This window comes from Ursus americanus, chromosome 12, assembly GCF_024610735.1.
Source record: "Ursus americanus isolate L20-20 chromosome 12, mUrsAme1.1.p, whole genome shotgun sequence".
NCBI classification, from domain to species: domain Eukaryota; kingdom Metazoa; phylum Chordata; class Mammalia; order Carnivora; family Ursidae; genus Ursus; species Ursus americanus.
In genome coordinates, this window is record NC_142138.1 from 1826116 (window position 1) to 1842187 (window position 16072).

The 16072-nt window shown below is 48.2% G+C and overlaps 2 protein-coding genes across 2 annotated transcripts in view; one reads left to right on the forward strand and one right to left on the reverse strand.

The window, feature by feature from the left end:
- The window catches only part of TMEM269 (transmembrane protein 269), a gene marked incomplete at its 5' end in the record, with an annotated part of 15114 nt that extends 8447 nt beyond the window's left edge, over positions 1-6667 (forward strand). Inside the window, 2 exons of the mRNA XM_087866306.1 lie at positions 88-288; positions 3754-6667. Coding sequence (XP_087722432.1) covers positions 88-288; positions 3754-3890 — 338 coding nt within the window. The remainder of the gene's footprint in view (positions 1-87; positions 289-3753) is intronic.
- Positions 6668-9307: 2640 nt separating this feature from the next.
- On the reverse strand, positions 9308-15633 carry SVBP (small vasohibin binding protein). Its single transcript, XM_045799809.1, has 3 exons — positions 15568-15633; positions 14593-14738; positions 9308-9711 (listed from the first exon to the last, which is right to left on the reverse strand). The coding sequence occupies exons 2-3, from the start codon at positions 14704-14706 to the stop codon at positions 9625-9627; spliced, it is 201 nt and encodes a 66-aa protein (XP_045655765.1). The 5' UTR covers positions 14707-14738; positions 15568-15633; the 3' UTR covers positions 9308-9624.
- Between the last annotated feature and the right edge of the window lie 439 nt (positions 15634-16072).

Below are 16072 nucleotides of genomic sequence, written 5' to 3' on the forward strand. Positions count from 1 at the left end.
GAACGTGGGCCCGGGAAGACCCAACGAGAGGGCTTGTTGGGCTGAGACTGCTTTAGACGCAGCTGACCCGCCTCGCTCTCCCCGCAGGCGCTCAGCTCACACACAAGGGCCTGCCCTGCCGCTACGCTTCCTGTGTCTTGGCCTCCACCTCCCTTCTGACCAAAGGCAACACGTTCATCCTCTCTTGCATGGCCTCGCTTATGATTCTATTCATGATGGACCAGAGCTACTACCCACACGATGAGATCCTGGAGTCTGAGAACTGGAAAAAATTGGTTTATCTGGGAGGTGAGTGGCCGTGGCCGCTGGTGGTTGCTTCTTATCCCTGCTGCTCGTTGCCACCTGCACCGTGGCCCCGCTCCCCTGAGCGGCCTTGCCCTGCTTTGCCTTTCTCCGTCTGGCGTGGATTCACTTGTTCATTGTCTCCACACTCTCGACCCGCCCCCGGATCGAGAACTCTCTTTTATTCACACGGTACTCCCTGGACCCAGGACTGTGCCGACCACTGGCCCGAGGCTCAGGAGTGTTTGTTGAATGTTAGCACGTTCAATCGGGAACCCCTGCCGTATGCCAGGGGCTGGGAACCAAATCGGTAAACTAGACCAACTTCCCACCTCAGGCTTTACAGTCTGACAGGGGAGACAGACACCAACCAAATAATGGCAGAAACAACTAGAAATGCATAGTTTTGATGTGTTGTGGAAGCACAGGGTGCTCAGAGGGGGTGTTGGAGGGGGACCTAGTTAGACGGAAATGGCCTGAAGGGGAAAAGGATGCTTCGGAAGGTGACATTTAAACGGAACCTGGGTGAAGGTGGCCAAAAGGTACGAACTTCCAGTTGTAAGGAAGTCCTAGCGACCACAGGGAGCAGTACCATGTTGTATATTTGAAAGTAGCTAGGAGAAGAGAGCTTCAAAGTTCTCGTCCCAAGAGGAGAAGCTGGAGCTCCGTGTGGTGGCAGATGCTCACCAGACTTCCTGTACTGACGGCGTCACACAAATATCGAATCCTCGTGTCGCACACCTTGCCCTAGCACAATGTCGTATGTCCGTGATGTCTCAATGGAACTGCAAACAAAATTAAAAAAAAAAAAAAAGAAAGAAACCCGCAAGATGACTGGCGAGGTGGGTGAGAGGGGTGGTTCAGAAGGGAAAATGGTATTTCGTGAAGGCTCTAGGCTAGAGGTGCTGGAATCATTCGAGCAGTCATGTGGCTGGAACAAGCTGAGAGACACTAGGGGTAGAAACCAAGGCCGCGAGATGGGCAGGTTTTGGGAACTGATCCCAACAGCAAATGGGAAGGCTCCGAAGGGATTTCTGAGCGGCAGTTTTAAGTGGCTACTTTGACTAGATGGTGGGAGACTGAGAACCGAAGGAGGAAAATGGACCGCCAGCCCGTATTAATGGCATGAACTTGGGCTAGTTACCTCACTGTTGTTTTTTGTTTTTTTTTAAAGATTTTATTTATTTATCCGACAGGATAGAGACAGCCAGCAAGAGAGGGAACACAAGCAGGGGGAGTGGGAGAGGAAGCAGCAGGCTCACAGCAGAGGAGCCTGATGTGGGGCTCGATCCCATAACGCCGGGATCACGCCCTGAGCCGAAGGCAGACGCTTAACCGCTGTGCCACCCAGGCGCCCCAAGTTACCTCACTGTTTTGAGCTCAGTTTTCTTCATCTATAAAATGAAGCCATTACTCCCTACCTCGGCATTCTTGAGATTAAATGAGATAATGTATATCAATCTTCTGGCACACATGTGCCCTGTAAATAGCCCCCTTCTTCCCTCTACCTGCCCTCCTATCTCATAGCAACAGTGTTTCCCACAATGTTCTTTGCTCCTGTAGATACCGCTGATCCCCTCACCTCAAAATAAACCATACACTTGGCCTCAGCCTTCCTTGGATTGTCTTGGCTCTGTGAATAAAGCAGGAAACCGCCCCTCACAGATTCTGACACTATTTAACGCCAGAGCCCTGCTGGATAGATTTCAAAATGGCCACTGTAGGTACTCCTATTACCTGGAGTGCAGTCACCTTTTTATTGATTGATTTATTTTATTTATTAATTAATTTTTTTTTGAGAGACAGCCTGGGAGAGGGGCAGAGGGAGAGGGAGAGAGAGCCTTAACGCCCCGTGTGGAGCCCAATGCAGGGCTTGATCTCATAACCCTGAGATTGTGACCTGAGCCAAAATCAACAGTTGGACTGACTGTGCCACCCAGATGCCCCTATTTTATTTTTTTTTAATATTTTATTTTTAAGTAATCTCTACACCCACTGTGGGGCTCAAACTCACGACCCCACGATCAAGAGTTGCATGCTCTACCCCCTGAGCCAGCTGGGCGCCCCACCAATCACCTTTTTACGCCGAGGTTCTAGCTCCTCCACAGAGCTTTTGAGAAGCTGGCCTGTGGCTACTGAAACCTTACGTCACGTATTTTCCAAGACAAATCTGCTTTAAAATATTGTCTCATTGCCTCAACAGATCAATGACCATTCTTGAATATTAAGTATCCCAAGGTTCCAATCAATCTCTGTAACTGCTTCTTACCCTCAGAAGTGGTCTTCTGTCAGATCATGTGTTCTGATTTCTCTTGAGGACTGCATGGCTGTTATCCCCATGCACATGCTGTTGCCCCGTACTCTCCCACCCTCTTTTGAGCTCTCTGAGGCTAAGTGCCTACTTTTTACGAAAGTAGACATGGCTTTGAGTCAAGACATTGTGCAGGTTACATCCCCTCTGTCTCCTCATCTGAAAAACAGACTTGATTCTGAATCACAGGATTATTGTGAAATGTAAATGGAACAGTCTTTGTAACACACCTAGCAGAATGTCTAGTGCAAAGAAGATATCCCACAAGTGTTGGTGCCCTTTCGCCTTTCAGTTGTAAATCTGAGACTCAAATGTGTTGGGGGTCCCCTAAGACCACCCCCAGGTCCCTTGATTTTCTAGGGACGCACAGGATGCATATAGTAGTATTCACGGCTAAGATCTGTCACAGCAAGAAGACACAAAGCAAGAGCAGCAAAGGGAAGGTGAAAGGGGCAAAATCTGAAGGAACGACATGCAGACCCCCAGGGTCCTCCCCGTGGGGCCACCCAGCACAAAATTGTGACAACACTCATGAAGCCTTGTCTACCTGGAAGCTCTGTAGAGACTCAGTGCCCAAGGTTTTCATGGGGGCTGGCCACATCGGCGCCCTCGGCCTAGCAGTACCAAAATTCTAGATTTGCACGAAGGAAATCAGTCTCAGCACTGTCTAAGCACAGTGAGCCACTCTCGCCCACGAGGGAAAGTTCTATATTGGTCTAGGGAACTGTGTACCAGCCTTGTTCCCAGACTCCAGCCGAGGACTAACCGGGTAAGCAGAAGCAGGCCTTTCTAGGGAGAGCTGTCTCAGGTCTGCTGTGCTCTTCTGCACATGGGTAACGTTGTATTGGCCATTGTCACGTGTTAAACTTGACACAATTATATATATGTATTTCTAACAAGGGGTCTGGGCAACTCAAATGTATTCTCAGCTAAGACTGATTCCTGATCTGAATTCGACAAAAAGCAACCTGAGTTTGCATTCGATTGTAATCGTCTAGTTACAAACAGACAATACCTCTTAATGGCAGGGCTCTTGTCTCATTGGTTTTTGTCTCTTTGGCTCCACTAGTACAAACCGAGGGATGGGAGGATGGGGATGGGAACGAAGAGGATGGAAAGAGAGCTTCATAAAAACGGAGTGTTTGCCTTTTTCCTTCTAGGTATCATCCTGCTGCTTTTGTCTCCATTCTCCCTAACTGCGTTTTACTGCCTGCTGTGGTCACTGTCCTACATCTTCTTTCCAGACGCTCTGTGGGGCAAGGCAGCGCGTCTCAGGCTACAGTGCCGAGAAGACTAAACAGCTTCACCCACTGCCACAGGCCTCCGTGGGGTTTGTGCCAGCGCGTCGGGCCAAGCCCTGCCTTACCCTCGCTAAATCTCTCCTCGGCCCCACACCTCCTGGGCGCTGGATAACGTGTTGCCTTCAACCACAGGAACCCACCGCAGGGCCAGCGGCCTTCACTTCCTCCTCATTACTCAGGGTTCTGAATCCCTTGGGGACACGAGTTGTTTCTTTTTTTTTTTTTTAAAGATTTTATTTAGTTATTCGACAGAGATAGAGACAGCCAGCGAGAGAGGGATCACAAGCAGGGGGAGTGGGAGAGGAAGAAGCAGGCTCATAGCGGAGGAGCCTGATGTGGGGCTCGATCCCACAACGCCGGGATCACGCCCTGAGCCGAAGGCAGATGCTTAACGACTGTGCCACCCAGGCGCCCCACACTCCTATAGAACGGAGTGTTTTCCAAGCTAAACTTGGGCTGGGCTGAGTTGCAGCCCTGTTACCAGCTGGGGACCCTTGTGCACTCAGGTCAGTGCCTTGGAAGGGAGTGAAACCTCTGGAATCGGTCTAATCCCCGCCTTGGCCTGGCTGGTGGTTACTGCTCCAGTGACGGGGGGCGGGGGGTTAGTGAAGCGGTTCCTTACCTTGCAGGCCCCGGCTCCGCAGGGCCCATCACAGGACTATCGTGCGGCCCAGGGTAGACGTGCAGAGGGTTGTGCAACGTGACATGCTGTATTCGAACAGTCAAAGCTGCTGCCATTTGCTTCAGCGAAGAAACTAGACACACTGGCAGCTTGAGGGCATCACCTGGCTTCCATCTGGTTTTTTCCTAAACTATAAAATACTGAACTGTAGATATTCAAATGCCACTTCGTTTTCTAAAAGCCAAACTGAATAAAAATAAGGAGTATTGTATGGAACCTCAGGAAGGGGCCGGCTGAAGGCAGTGACACCCCAGGCCTGCCTCTGGACCTTCTACCTCCAGACAGTATGTACCAAAGGTTGTTGGCTAGTTCGGCCCCTTCCTCAACTATGGAGCCGGAGCACTTTTTACCTAATTTCTTCAAGTTTGCAGAACATAGTATTTGGTAGACATGCATTAAGTCTAAAATTAGATTTTTAAAAATAACAATCCAGTGAATCACATGGCTACAACCTGCTTTAAAGGAACGGATAGCGCCCTCCTGGTCCCCGCTGCTCTCTGTCCGTATCGCTGTCATGTCATTTCTATTTTTCTTGGGTGGTTGACTATGTCTGTGCCTCACCCAATTGAGGCTCCTTCAGTTTACATTTTTTAAAATGTCGGCTGCTCACCGCGGAAGCTGGTAGTCAGACATGTTTGCTCTGAATGGATTTCCTCGTGCATTCCGGTGGGTTATATACGAGATTACTATACTGCAGTGAGAACCTCACGAAAATACACCTACACACACATGCAAATACGTGATGTCCTGTGGTACTATACCTTCATTTCAGAGATGCTACACTTCATCAAAATGTTTAGGAAATGCAGCTCCAGAACTGCGTTCACATAAGCTCTTAGAGGCCAGCACCTAGCAGGTGCTCAAAAAACACTTACTGTGTTCTGAACCAACAAAATCTAGTCCAGAAACCCACGGCTGAAGATTAGCCAACGATGTCCTCTTCTCAGCCACATTAGTTATCAGATACGGCTACTTCTAAAACTTGAAACTACATTCAAAGAAGATGCAATTCTGAAAGAGGATTTCCATGTTGCTTTTGAGCCACAGCGGCAGAGTTAGAAGAAATTCAAATCAAAACCACACTGAGACACCACCTTACACTAGTTAGAAAGGCAAAAATTGACAAGGCAAGAAACAACAAGTGTTGGCGAGGATGTGGAGAAAGGGGATCCCTCCTACACTGTTGGTGGGAATGCAAGTTGGTACAGCCACTGTGGGAAACAGATGGAGTTTCCTCAAAAAGTTGAAAACAGAGCTACCCTATGACCCAGCAATTACACTACTGGGTATTTGCCCCAAAGATACAAATGTAGTGATCTGAAGGGGCACCTGCACCCCAATGTTTATATAGCAGCAGTGTCCGTAATAGCCAAACTGTGGAAAGAGCTGAGATGTCCATCGACAGATGAATGGATAAATATGTGATATATAGATATAGATATATAGATATAGATAGATAGATATATGGAATGGAATACTACAATGAAATACAACTCAGCCATAAAAAAACCCCAAAATCTTGCCATTCGCAATGATGTGGATGGAACTAGAGGGTATTATGCTAAGTGAAATAAGTCAATCAGAGAAAGGCAATTATGTGATCTCACTCATGTAGGGAATTTAAGAAACAAAACAGAGGATCATAAGGGAAGGGAGGGAAAAATAAAAGAGGACGAAATCAGAGAGAGACAAACCATAAGAAACTTTTCTTTTTTAAGATTTTATTTATTTATTTGACAGAGATAGAGACAGCCAGCGAGAGAGGGAACACAAGCAGGGGGAGTGGGAGAGGAAGAAGCAGGCTCATAGCGGAGGAGCCAATGTGGGGCTCGATTCCAGACCTCCGGGATCACGCCCTGAGCCGAAGGCAGACGCTTAACGACTGAGCCACCCAGGCGCCCCCTACCATAAGAAACTCTTAATCATAGGAAACAAACTGAGAGTTGCTGGAGGGGATGGGGGGTGGCAGGATTAGATAACTGGGTGATGGGCATTAAGGAAGGCGTGTGATGTAATGAGCACTGGGTATTATATAGGACTGATGAATCACTGAACTCTACTTCTGAAACTAATAATACAGTATATGTCAATTAACTGAATTTAAATTAAAAAAAATTTTTTAAAGAAAATTTATATTTTTCACAAAAAATTTATTTTTGTTTGAAAATACTGATTTATTTAAAATAGTAAAAACCTACTACAGGTTAACATAAGTAACAAAAACAAAAGCTCTTTGGGGTCCTCCACTTTCAGAGTATAAAGACGTCCGAGACGAAAACGTCCGAGCCTTGCTGACTTCGGGAGGTTAAAACTTGCCCGATGTTCGTGCGTGAGCGCTGAATGGTGTGAGTGGCGCTGAGTGGTGGACCCAAGAGTCAAACCCAGGCAGCCTGACTTCCCAAGTGTTCGCATGATGAGTTTTGTGACGCAGAGCTCTAAAAACACCCCGTGCCCGGAGAAACCGGGAGTAGACCGCGTCGGGGTTCGGGAGTCGCGGGCGGGGAAGCAGGAGGCGCTTCCAGTCGCCCTGGCGATGCCGGGAGAGCCGGGCGGTGCTAGTCCGCTTAGGGATGCAAAGGCCTCTGCAGCCCTTCCCTGGGGCAGACGAAACACCTTTCTTTTTTTTTTTTTTTTTTTTTTTAAGATTTTATTTATTTTTGAGAGAGAGAGAGAGAAGAGAAGGACAGCGGGGGTGAGGGGCAGAGGGAGAAGCAGACTCCCCACTGAGCTGGGAGCCCGATGTGGGGCTCGATCCCAGGATCCTGGAATCACGACCTGAGCGGAAGGCAGACGCTTAACCGACTGAGCCGCCCAGGCGGATGAAACTTCTTTCCCTTTAAATTGTGAATAGAAAGATGACCCAGTCCTGCCCTTGTTCAGGCATCCCTCACATCTCAACATTTTTTTTGCCACAACCCATAGAAACAAGGAATTTTTACCTCCAATGCAGCAGACGCTTTCATAAGTGTACATAATCCTGAAACAAAACTTCATGAAATAACATCTTTACCACATATACGTTTTAATCTGTTGTTTCATTAAAGAGAAAAGCCAGTCATAATTTATTAACCTTATTTACAACCACCTGCAGTTGGGAGAGCTGCAATTCTAGAGGACTTCTCCAGGATGGAATAGTTCTGGGGGAGCCGTGTTAATACGGGAGTTGTCAGCTGAGGATCAGAATCTTTCCCAAGTGATGCTCACGTTTACTTGGTTATTTGAAATTTGGAACGTTTCCCATGAAACAAGGTGGTTGGGAAGGGAAGTAACACTTACTGAGGATCTAGTACATACATTAGCTCGTTTATTACTCCAACATACGTTCCCGACGGGAAGAAAATATTCCACTACATCGATGGGGAAGGTGAGGCTCAGAGCCTGATAACTAATGTAGGATTGCTACGTGACTCCGAGTCATGAGCCCAAGAACAGTGCTCTCTGTAGTTTTCTGCGGCATTTTTGTAGGTTTGTAATAGCTCACTCCAAACCCCAACTCCCCCAAAAACAAAACCAAATATTCCCCATTCAATCTGAATTCGGCAGGACCCCGTAGAACCTAACTACCATTTATGGGGATAATCTTTGCAGAGACCATCCTTAGTTATAACTTAGGCTCTTAAGAACACATTCTCCACAGTGGTAGCAAGTTCCTCCCGCCCCATTAATGGCCCAGTTTACTCCTGAAAACAAGCCACAGCAATGGGAACAGAATTCTCAGTGACTTCAGAGGCAGCAGGGAGACAAAGAGGAGATGGGGATTGCTTGAGATGTTCCCAGCACCAGTCGGGAGCATACAGGCATTTCTAGGGCAGAGTAGAGGAGGTGGCGGCATCTGGCTCCTTCGCCCTGAGAGGTCTACCTCATTTCCATACAGATTCAGCTTTCTGACACCCTTGTCCCTACTCAGGACTATCTAGAAATGAAATATCCCAAAGGAGCAAGCTCTGCTTTTGCTCAGGATTAAAATGACTCTTTCTCGGGCCGCCTGGGTGGCACAGCGGTTCAGCGTCTGCCTTCGGCTCAGGGCGTGATCCCGGCGTTGTGGGATCGAGCCCCACGTCAGGCTCCTCCGCTATGAGCCTGCTTCTTCCTCTCCCACTCCCCCTGCCTGTGTTCCCTCTCTCGCTGGCTGTCTCTATCAAATAAATAAATAAAATCTTTAAAAAAATAAAATAAAATGACTCTTTCTTGTCACAAAAGCTAAAGTATGAACCACCGGTCCTGATACGAATGTCTGAGGCAGAAACTTTACACTTTGATACTTAAAAATGGCAGGTGGTTGGATGGGTAGGTGAACGGTTCTTGAGGAACCAGTCTGGATATTCCCAACACACACCCACTTGTGGGCCTGACAAGGTAGCTCCCGGAATGACAAGCGAAAAGCACCTGCTCGCGTCTCCCCACGGGTCCCAGCCTGCTGCTAGCTGTCTGTCACGAGGTGGGAGGAGTCCTGGCTGCAGGCCTCTGCCCTGAGTATGGGCTCCTCAGGGAATCGAGGCTCACAGATTTATACCTGTGCAGCCAAAACCTTAGGAACTGCTGGGTCAGCCAGCTTTGGCCCAGAAGATTGAGAACTGGAAACACTCACATTCTTTCTTCTGTCTCCTCCCTTCCACTCCCTCCTGAAGGCGATAGGGTTCCCTCTGCTCACTTCAACTTGTCTTACCTACTACATTCTTTCTGACTCCGCTTTCTGTGGCTAGGCACCCCAAGCTAAAGTCTGAGCAAGCGAACATTTTATTAGCATTTTATTTATATTTTTGGAGCAGATCTACAGTTTCATGAGAAATACTGATTTTTCTCAAACAATAGAAAAAGGTTAAAAAAAAAAGAGAGAGAATCTATTGTCTTGGAAGAACCAAACAAGTCTCTTCAGCAAGCATTGGGCCAATTCAGACTGAAGCAACCAGCGGAGCAGAAGCCACATACAGGAAGTGCAGATTTATCCAGTTTCAGGAATAATGCAAACATCTTCTTGTCTAGTTCTGGGAGGTTCCGAGCGGACCGTCTCAGGGCAAGGGGGGCCCCATCCCGTCTGCACGGGCGGCTCACTCCCCAGGAGGCTGCATCTGCTTACAGAACTCATCGAACTGCTGCTGCTCCAGCTCTGTCATGACTCTGTTGAGGGCATAGATCTGAAGGGGAGAGAAAGATCCGTCAGCAGGGGAGACAGCCGCTCCCCGCGTCCTCAGACGCCAGAGGCTGGGGCATTTGGTGCCGCCGGCACCGCGGCAGTGACGCAGGCGCGGCGCGAAGGGAACCGAAGAGCGGACACTAGTTCCATCTGGAGGATCAGGACAGACGCAGCTTGATCCGGCTTTTGAAGGGTCGGGAGGATTCGAACACTTAGAGATGGGGGGTAAGGGACATGAGAGGCGATGGCCAGGGGGTAGTATGATGAAACAAATATAATGGAAAAGTACAGGATTAGTTCTGGAAACTTCAACGATGCCAATATGAAGGATATTAGAGAGTCTGGAGGCCGGAGGAAGTGACAAGTGTGTTGGAGCCTGACATGCCAGGCCAGGGCCTCTGGACTTTGGCCAGACTCTGGAGAGCCAGCGAGATTAGTGTGCGGGGAAGCAACCTGATGCTATCTCTGCTTTGGGAGAGCTAACTGGAGACCATGTGAGGGATAAAGTGGAAGAAGAGATTAGGGCCACTTACGACGCAACATGACGATAGTCCAGGAAGGAGGCGGCAAGAACTATGACGTAGGGTAGGCAGCGGGGATGGAACTGCAAGAGACGTTCTCAGGTGAAAGGTGGGGTGTCTACCTCATTCCTCACCTTTCTTTATCCTTGTGGTATCAATCTGTCCACTGCCGAGCAGAAACATCAGAAAACTTTCCAATTTGTCGAAGGGAAAAATGAAGGAGTGTGTTGTGTGTAGGTGATACAACTGGATTCATTTGAGAAAAGACAAGAAAGAGGGGGGAAAAGAAACTGAGAAGTGAGACAAATAGAAAACACAAAATAAAGGGCAGAAACGGCAACCAAATGTGTGAGGATCACCAACCCTGTGAGATGGTTCTTTGAAAATACTAAAGAAAATCCTGCAAGTCTGACATGACTCGTCAAGATGAAAAGGGGCAGACACAAACATGATTAGAATCAGAAAGAACACATTACTGATAGCAGGGGGATTAAAGCAAAATACTATGAACTTTGTGTCAGTAAGTTTGAAAACCTAAATGAAATAAACTGCTAGAAAGTAAAATGATCAAAACTGACTAAACAGAAAGTTTGAATGATGCTATAATCTCTCCCCCCCATTTTTTTTTACTGTGGTAAGATCCTATAACCTTTAAGGAAAACGTGAATGCCACAGTGATGAAGGCAGTTAGAAACAACAACACAAACCAATTCTCAAAAAGCATAATATTGACGGTTAAAATGGTTAATTTTTCTGTTATGTATATTTTATCGCAATGAAAACAAATAAATAAATAGATCTGAATAGTTTAAAAAAAGAAAAGCAGCTGAGTGAATAGAGCCAGTCATGGAATGTAGTAACATATATAAAATTCAGAAATGCGCACAATTAGTATATTGTCAGGCTACAAGATATTATTGGGGGCACACGGAGAAATACTAAATTAGTGCAGGACAGCAAGGGCATGATGGGCATAAAGTCAAGGAATGAGGGCACCGCTAGTGGGAAGGGCTGGGGACAGGACCTGCGTGGGGCCCGAGGAGCTTCCAAGTCACTGGTCACACTCTATCTCTAGTTGGGTGGTAGGACGGGATGTTGGTTTTACTCATCTTCTTTGAGCGGTACGCACCCACACATGTGCGTAAACTTCGAATACACATACATTTGAACCTCTGCTTCATCCATCCATGCTCTAACGAGCATTATAATCTGCATGCGACTGAGCTGGGGACTGAGAGGGATATTAAGTAGCTTCTTGGAGACCTCTAGATCCAGAAGGCAGGCTGGTGGAAGGGAAAATAGCATAAGCAGAGAAAGAAGACTCAAAATAGGTCAGCAGGTCCGAGCCAAGGAACGGAAGACTTTCAAGAAGGAAAGGGTGGCCAACTGTGTCAAATGTGGCTTCACAGCCACATGCGCCCTCTGTTCCATTTACTCGTCACGATGCTCCCTCACATCTCACTTTCTGGAACGTAGCATCTCTGGAGAACTGAATGGAAACCGTATCTCTTCCTCCCCGCAAGGGTCTTGTCACATTCCTATCTTAGGAGATTACATTCCAGGCAGCACAGATAAAGCCAACAGCAGGGCCCTTATAGGGCAAAGCAGAAAGCAGGAGCCCAAGGTCAGATGTGTTTAGCTCACAGTCTGCTCCTCAATCCCTGAGTTACTAGGGGTTCTGTGCTTTTAGTGAGGGTAATACCTTCTACGTCACAAAGTCACCTATTTTATATTCCTCTCTCCCTGCCTTATGCCAGGCAGGATTGACAAAGGTCGGGATGGGACTGACAACAGTAAGCTGTGGTGTGAGGATACCCATGGTCACGCACGTGCAGGCTGGCCCCGGGCCTGGCGGTATTACACGACAATATTCCAATACTGAGTGCCAATATTCCATTTCCGCGCGGCACCCTCAACGCGACCCGTCCTTCCACCCAGAGTCCACACAATAAAAGCAGGCCAGCTGCTAGGAAGCACGTGGTTCCTGCTGACGACTGCTGCCATTTACTGAGGGCTCTCTGTGTGCCAGGCACCGTGCTGAGTGCTTCATACACAACACCTCTGCTCCTTGTAACAGTCTTGTGAGGTAGGTATCATCACCCTCGTGTTGCAAGGGGAACGGAGGCACTGAGGTGCAGAGAGCTGAAGCATCCTATCCAAGGTCCCGTGGGAGGAACTGGGGCTCGTGACAAGCTGGAATTTGGAGTCGGACTAATAAATCTAACCTGTGAAACCTCACCAGAAGGCTGTCAATAATGACACGAAGAAAGTCCTCCACATCTATCCCTACGGTGTGCACAAAGGACCATGTCCTCAGGCTGTTTCTTACCGCGGCCCTCCAACTGTTCCCCAAAGCGCAATGCAGTACAATTATCTGGGGGCCTGGATCCTGGTGGCAATGGGCAGGTGAAGGAAAGGGGAGAATAATTTGTTAGAATCCACGTCCACAGCTCTCAGATGGTCTGTCTTAATCCAAAGGCGGATTTCAGTGTATGGATTAACTTTGAACACACTATTCAATCTACTCACTATACTGTCTGCCTCTCGCACCGAACGCTATCTCCACAAAGGGAGGGATTCTTCTCTGCCTTGTCCACTCGTGTATCTCAAGCCCCCGCAACACTGCCGGGCACAGAGCAGCTCGGTATTTAACGAATGGATCGAATCGACACGAATTTAAGGTCTGCCGAGGTCAAGGCGGAAAAGACGTGAGGAATGGGAACCCTCTTCCGCTGCCGATGGGAGCGCGCACTTGCACAATGTTCGACAGCAATCTGGCAACGTCTAGTAAAACTGAAATACACATGGTAATTCTACTTCTCTACTCTACAGAAATTCTAGCACAGGTGCCAAAGGAGACATCGAAGTTTTTCACTATAGCAATGCTTGTAGTAGCAAAAAAACTATATTTAAGTGTTTATCACTGGAGGAATGGGTAAATACACTAAGTGGATTCATAAAATGGACTACTGTATCTCTCTCTCTTTCCCCCCCTATGCTCACTCGTTTTGTTTCTTAAACCAAGAAACAGACTCTTGAATACAGAGAACAAACTGATGGTTACCGGAAGGTGGGTGGGGGATGGGTGTGATGGGTGATGAGCACTGGGTGTTGTATGGAAGTGTTAAATCACTATCTTGTACACCTGAAACTAATATTACACTGTATGTTACCTAACTGGAATTTAAATGAAAACTTAAACAATAAAAATAAAATTGGGGTGCCTGGGTGGCTCAGTAAGTTAAATGTCTGACTTCGGCTCGAGTCATGATCTTGCAGTCCTGGGATGGAACCCTGCGTGGGGCTCCCGACTCGTGGCGGGAGCCTGCTTCTTCCTCTCCCTCTGCCCCTCCCCCCGCTTGTGCTCTCTCTCTCTCAAATAAATAAAATCTTTAAAAATAAATAAATAAAATAGACTACTATAAGCAGTGATGAGGAATAAACTAGATTATATTAACATGAATAGTTCTAAAAAACATTATGTAAGCAAAATGTAAAATAAAACACAAAATTTTATTAATGTAAAATTTTAAAACACAAAAGAATATTGTATGTTACTCAAGGATATCTATTAATATATCTGAGTGTAAAAGCATAAAAAACTATAGTGGATGCCCATAGAGAGGGAAAAGGGTGTAAGACAGGAAATGGACAAAGAGGACTTTAAATTCATATGTAATTTTTATTTATCTAAAAGGCTCCAAGCGAATATGACAAAATATTAACCACTACCAATCTGGCATGCTGAGTACCCAGGTGTTTGTTCTAATATTTTGTTTTTCCATACTTTAAAAATTTCTCAAAAAAGAAACACTAAAATGCCTAGAAAGAGGGAAGAATTTGCGGCAAGCTTTCTTCTGATATTAAATACTAAAACAAAAACACATGTCTGGATGTGGTTCCACATAGGTAGTGCGAACAGTTTAGCTTTTCATTCTCAAGTTGATTCTAAGTGTTGACAGAACAAAGAAACACGTTTGCTGGGTGTAGAGCTTGGGCTTCTGCTTCTGGTTATTTGCAGCTACTCTCCAGGCCAAAGCCTGAACATCTGTGCTAGGGGGTGTCCAACACTTGTTGTCCCTCGCTGACCCCTCCCTTACAGTCCTTTCTCTTTTTCCTTTCTTTCTTCCACAAAAGCTCTGCACCAGGGGTCACCTGGAAAGGGTCAGGGTTCTGACACTAACCTGGCGTGTGACTCTGGGCGGCCACTTCATCATTCTGGACCTCAGTGATCTCCTCCTAGGAGAACTGTTTTGCCTGGAGGCAGGCAGCACTCCCCCTCACAGCTCTCCTCTCCACTCCTCTATTCCAGCATCATCTCCAGCAGACTACAGGTACACAGGCCTCCTCCTTAATCTCACCTCTGCTCTTTGTCTTTGCTTCAGCTCCTGCTGGGCTGATTTCTGCTTGGCCTTCTCAACTCTGCTGACAGGTTCTTTAACTTTGGATTTTTCTTTACGCGAAGGTTGATCCATGACTTCACTTCTGACCACTTCTTAGCTCTGACCTGGATGGTGCAGAAGAGACGGACTGATTAACAAAAGAAAGGAAGGAAACTCCCTTAACGAATCCCCAAGTTCAGCCCCCTCCTTTGACAGGTGAGGCAGAGAGGCCCCGTGGAAAGGGGGGTTGGATTTCGTGGACTAAGACTGAACCCACCGCCATGACCTTGCTGGGTGTCCCTGGGCAAACTGTTTTAATATCTATTTTCCTGAAATTTTAAAAATGTTTTCTGTATATTTTTAAATTTCTAAGAAAAAAAGACAAAGCAAGAAATGAATAAACCTAATGGAAAGAGGGAAGACAGGGCCGCAAACTTTCTCCTGATATTAAATACTAAAATACGTAAGAACTAAAATAAAATCCCCTCCACTCTGAGCCTTAGTTTCGTGTCTGCAAAATGGGACCCCAGCCCATTCCCTGGCATGAGCACCACGCGAGGGGCCTGGGACCCGCCCCCACGCTGCAGCGCGCTGTTCTGCGAGGCCACCGCGGCCCGGCCGGGCGAGCCACTCCCAGCCTCGGAGCGGGGCGGCCGGGAGGCCCGGGCCTCGCGCCTTCTCGGGCCTCAAGGCCACGGCCTTCCCACCTCCGCCGGGCCGGACAGTTACGGCCCCGCTCGGCGCAGGGCCCCCGCCCGGGCCCGCCCTCCGCCGCATTCAGCCCGGGGCCCAAGCCCGGCCCAGGGGACGCTCCCCCGCCCGCCGCAGCCCTCTCCGGTGCAAGATGGCGGCGGGCTGCAGTCAGGAGTCGGCGCCGGCCCTCGAGCTCTCGGGCCTCCGGGACTCCGCCGCGTCGCCGACAGGGCCCCACGTGGGACACCCGGCCTTTCCTACCTCCCGGCCTGCAGTCGCGAGCCCGCCGCGCCTCGGATTGGGCGGGGCCGGGGCGGTGACTCGGGGGCGGGGCCGGGAGGGGGCGGGGCCGGGAGGGGGCGGCGGGGACCGGCGCGCTCTGAGGTCCCGCCCCCTGGGAGGGCCGCGCGTGCGCAGAAAGAGTAGCTCGTCGGCCCCCCCACCCCCACCCCCAACCCTGGTCCTTCCAGAGCGTGGGTTCTAGGACTGGGGAGGTTTAACAATGCCTTTCCTGGGAATATTTTCTGGGGCAGCTGTTAGGCTTTGAAGGGTGAGAGCTGAAGCTTGGGATGAGAATTGTAACTTTTTGGGCCTCAGTTTCTTAATTCGAAAAAGTGGGGATGGTGATTTGCGCTTTCTTGTTTACGAGCTTCTTACGAAGACCAAGTGAGGTCCTGCTGGTCACAGTGTTTTGAAGAAGGAGGTCAAGACAGATGTAAATAACCAATATAACCATAGAGAAACGTTCAAGCTCACTGATAATGCA

What these genes read in the sequence shown, in the direction of transcription:
- SVBP (XM_045799809.1), bottom strand. Translation starts at nt 14,706, where the DNA reads ATGGATCAACCTTCGCGTAAAGAAAAATCCAAAGTTAAAGAACCTGTC. An exon ending in AGCAAAGACAAAGAGCAGAG is followed by an intron (nt 9,712 to 14,592) that starts GTGAGATTAAGG and finishes TCTCCCCTTCAG; the next exon opens with ATCTATGCCCTCAACAGAGT.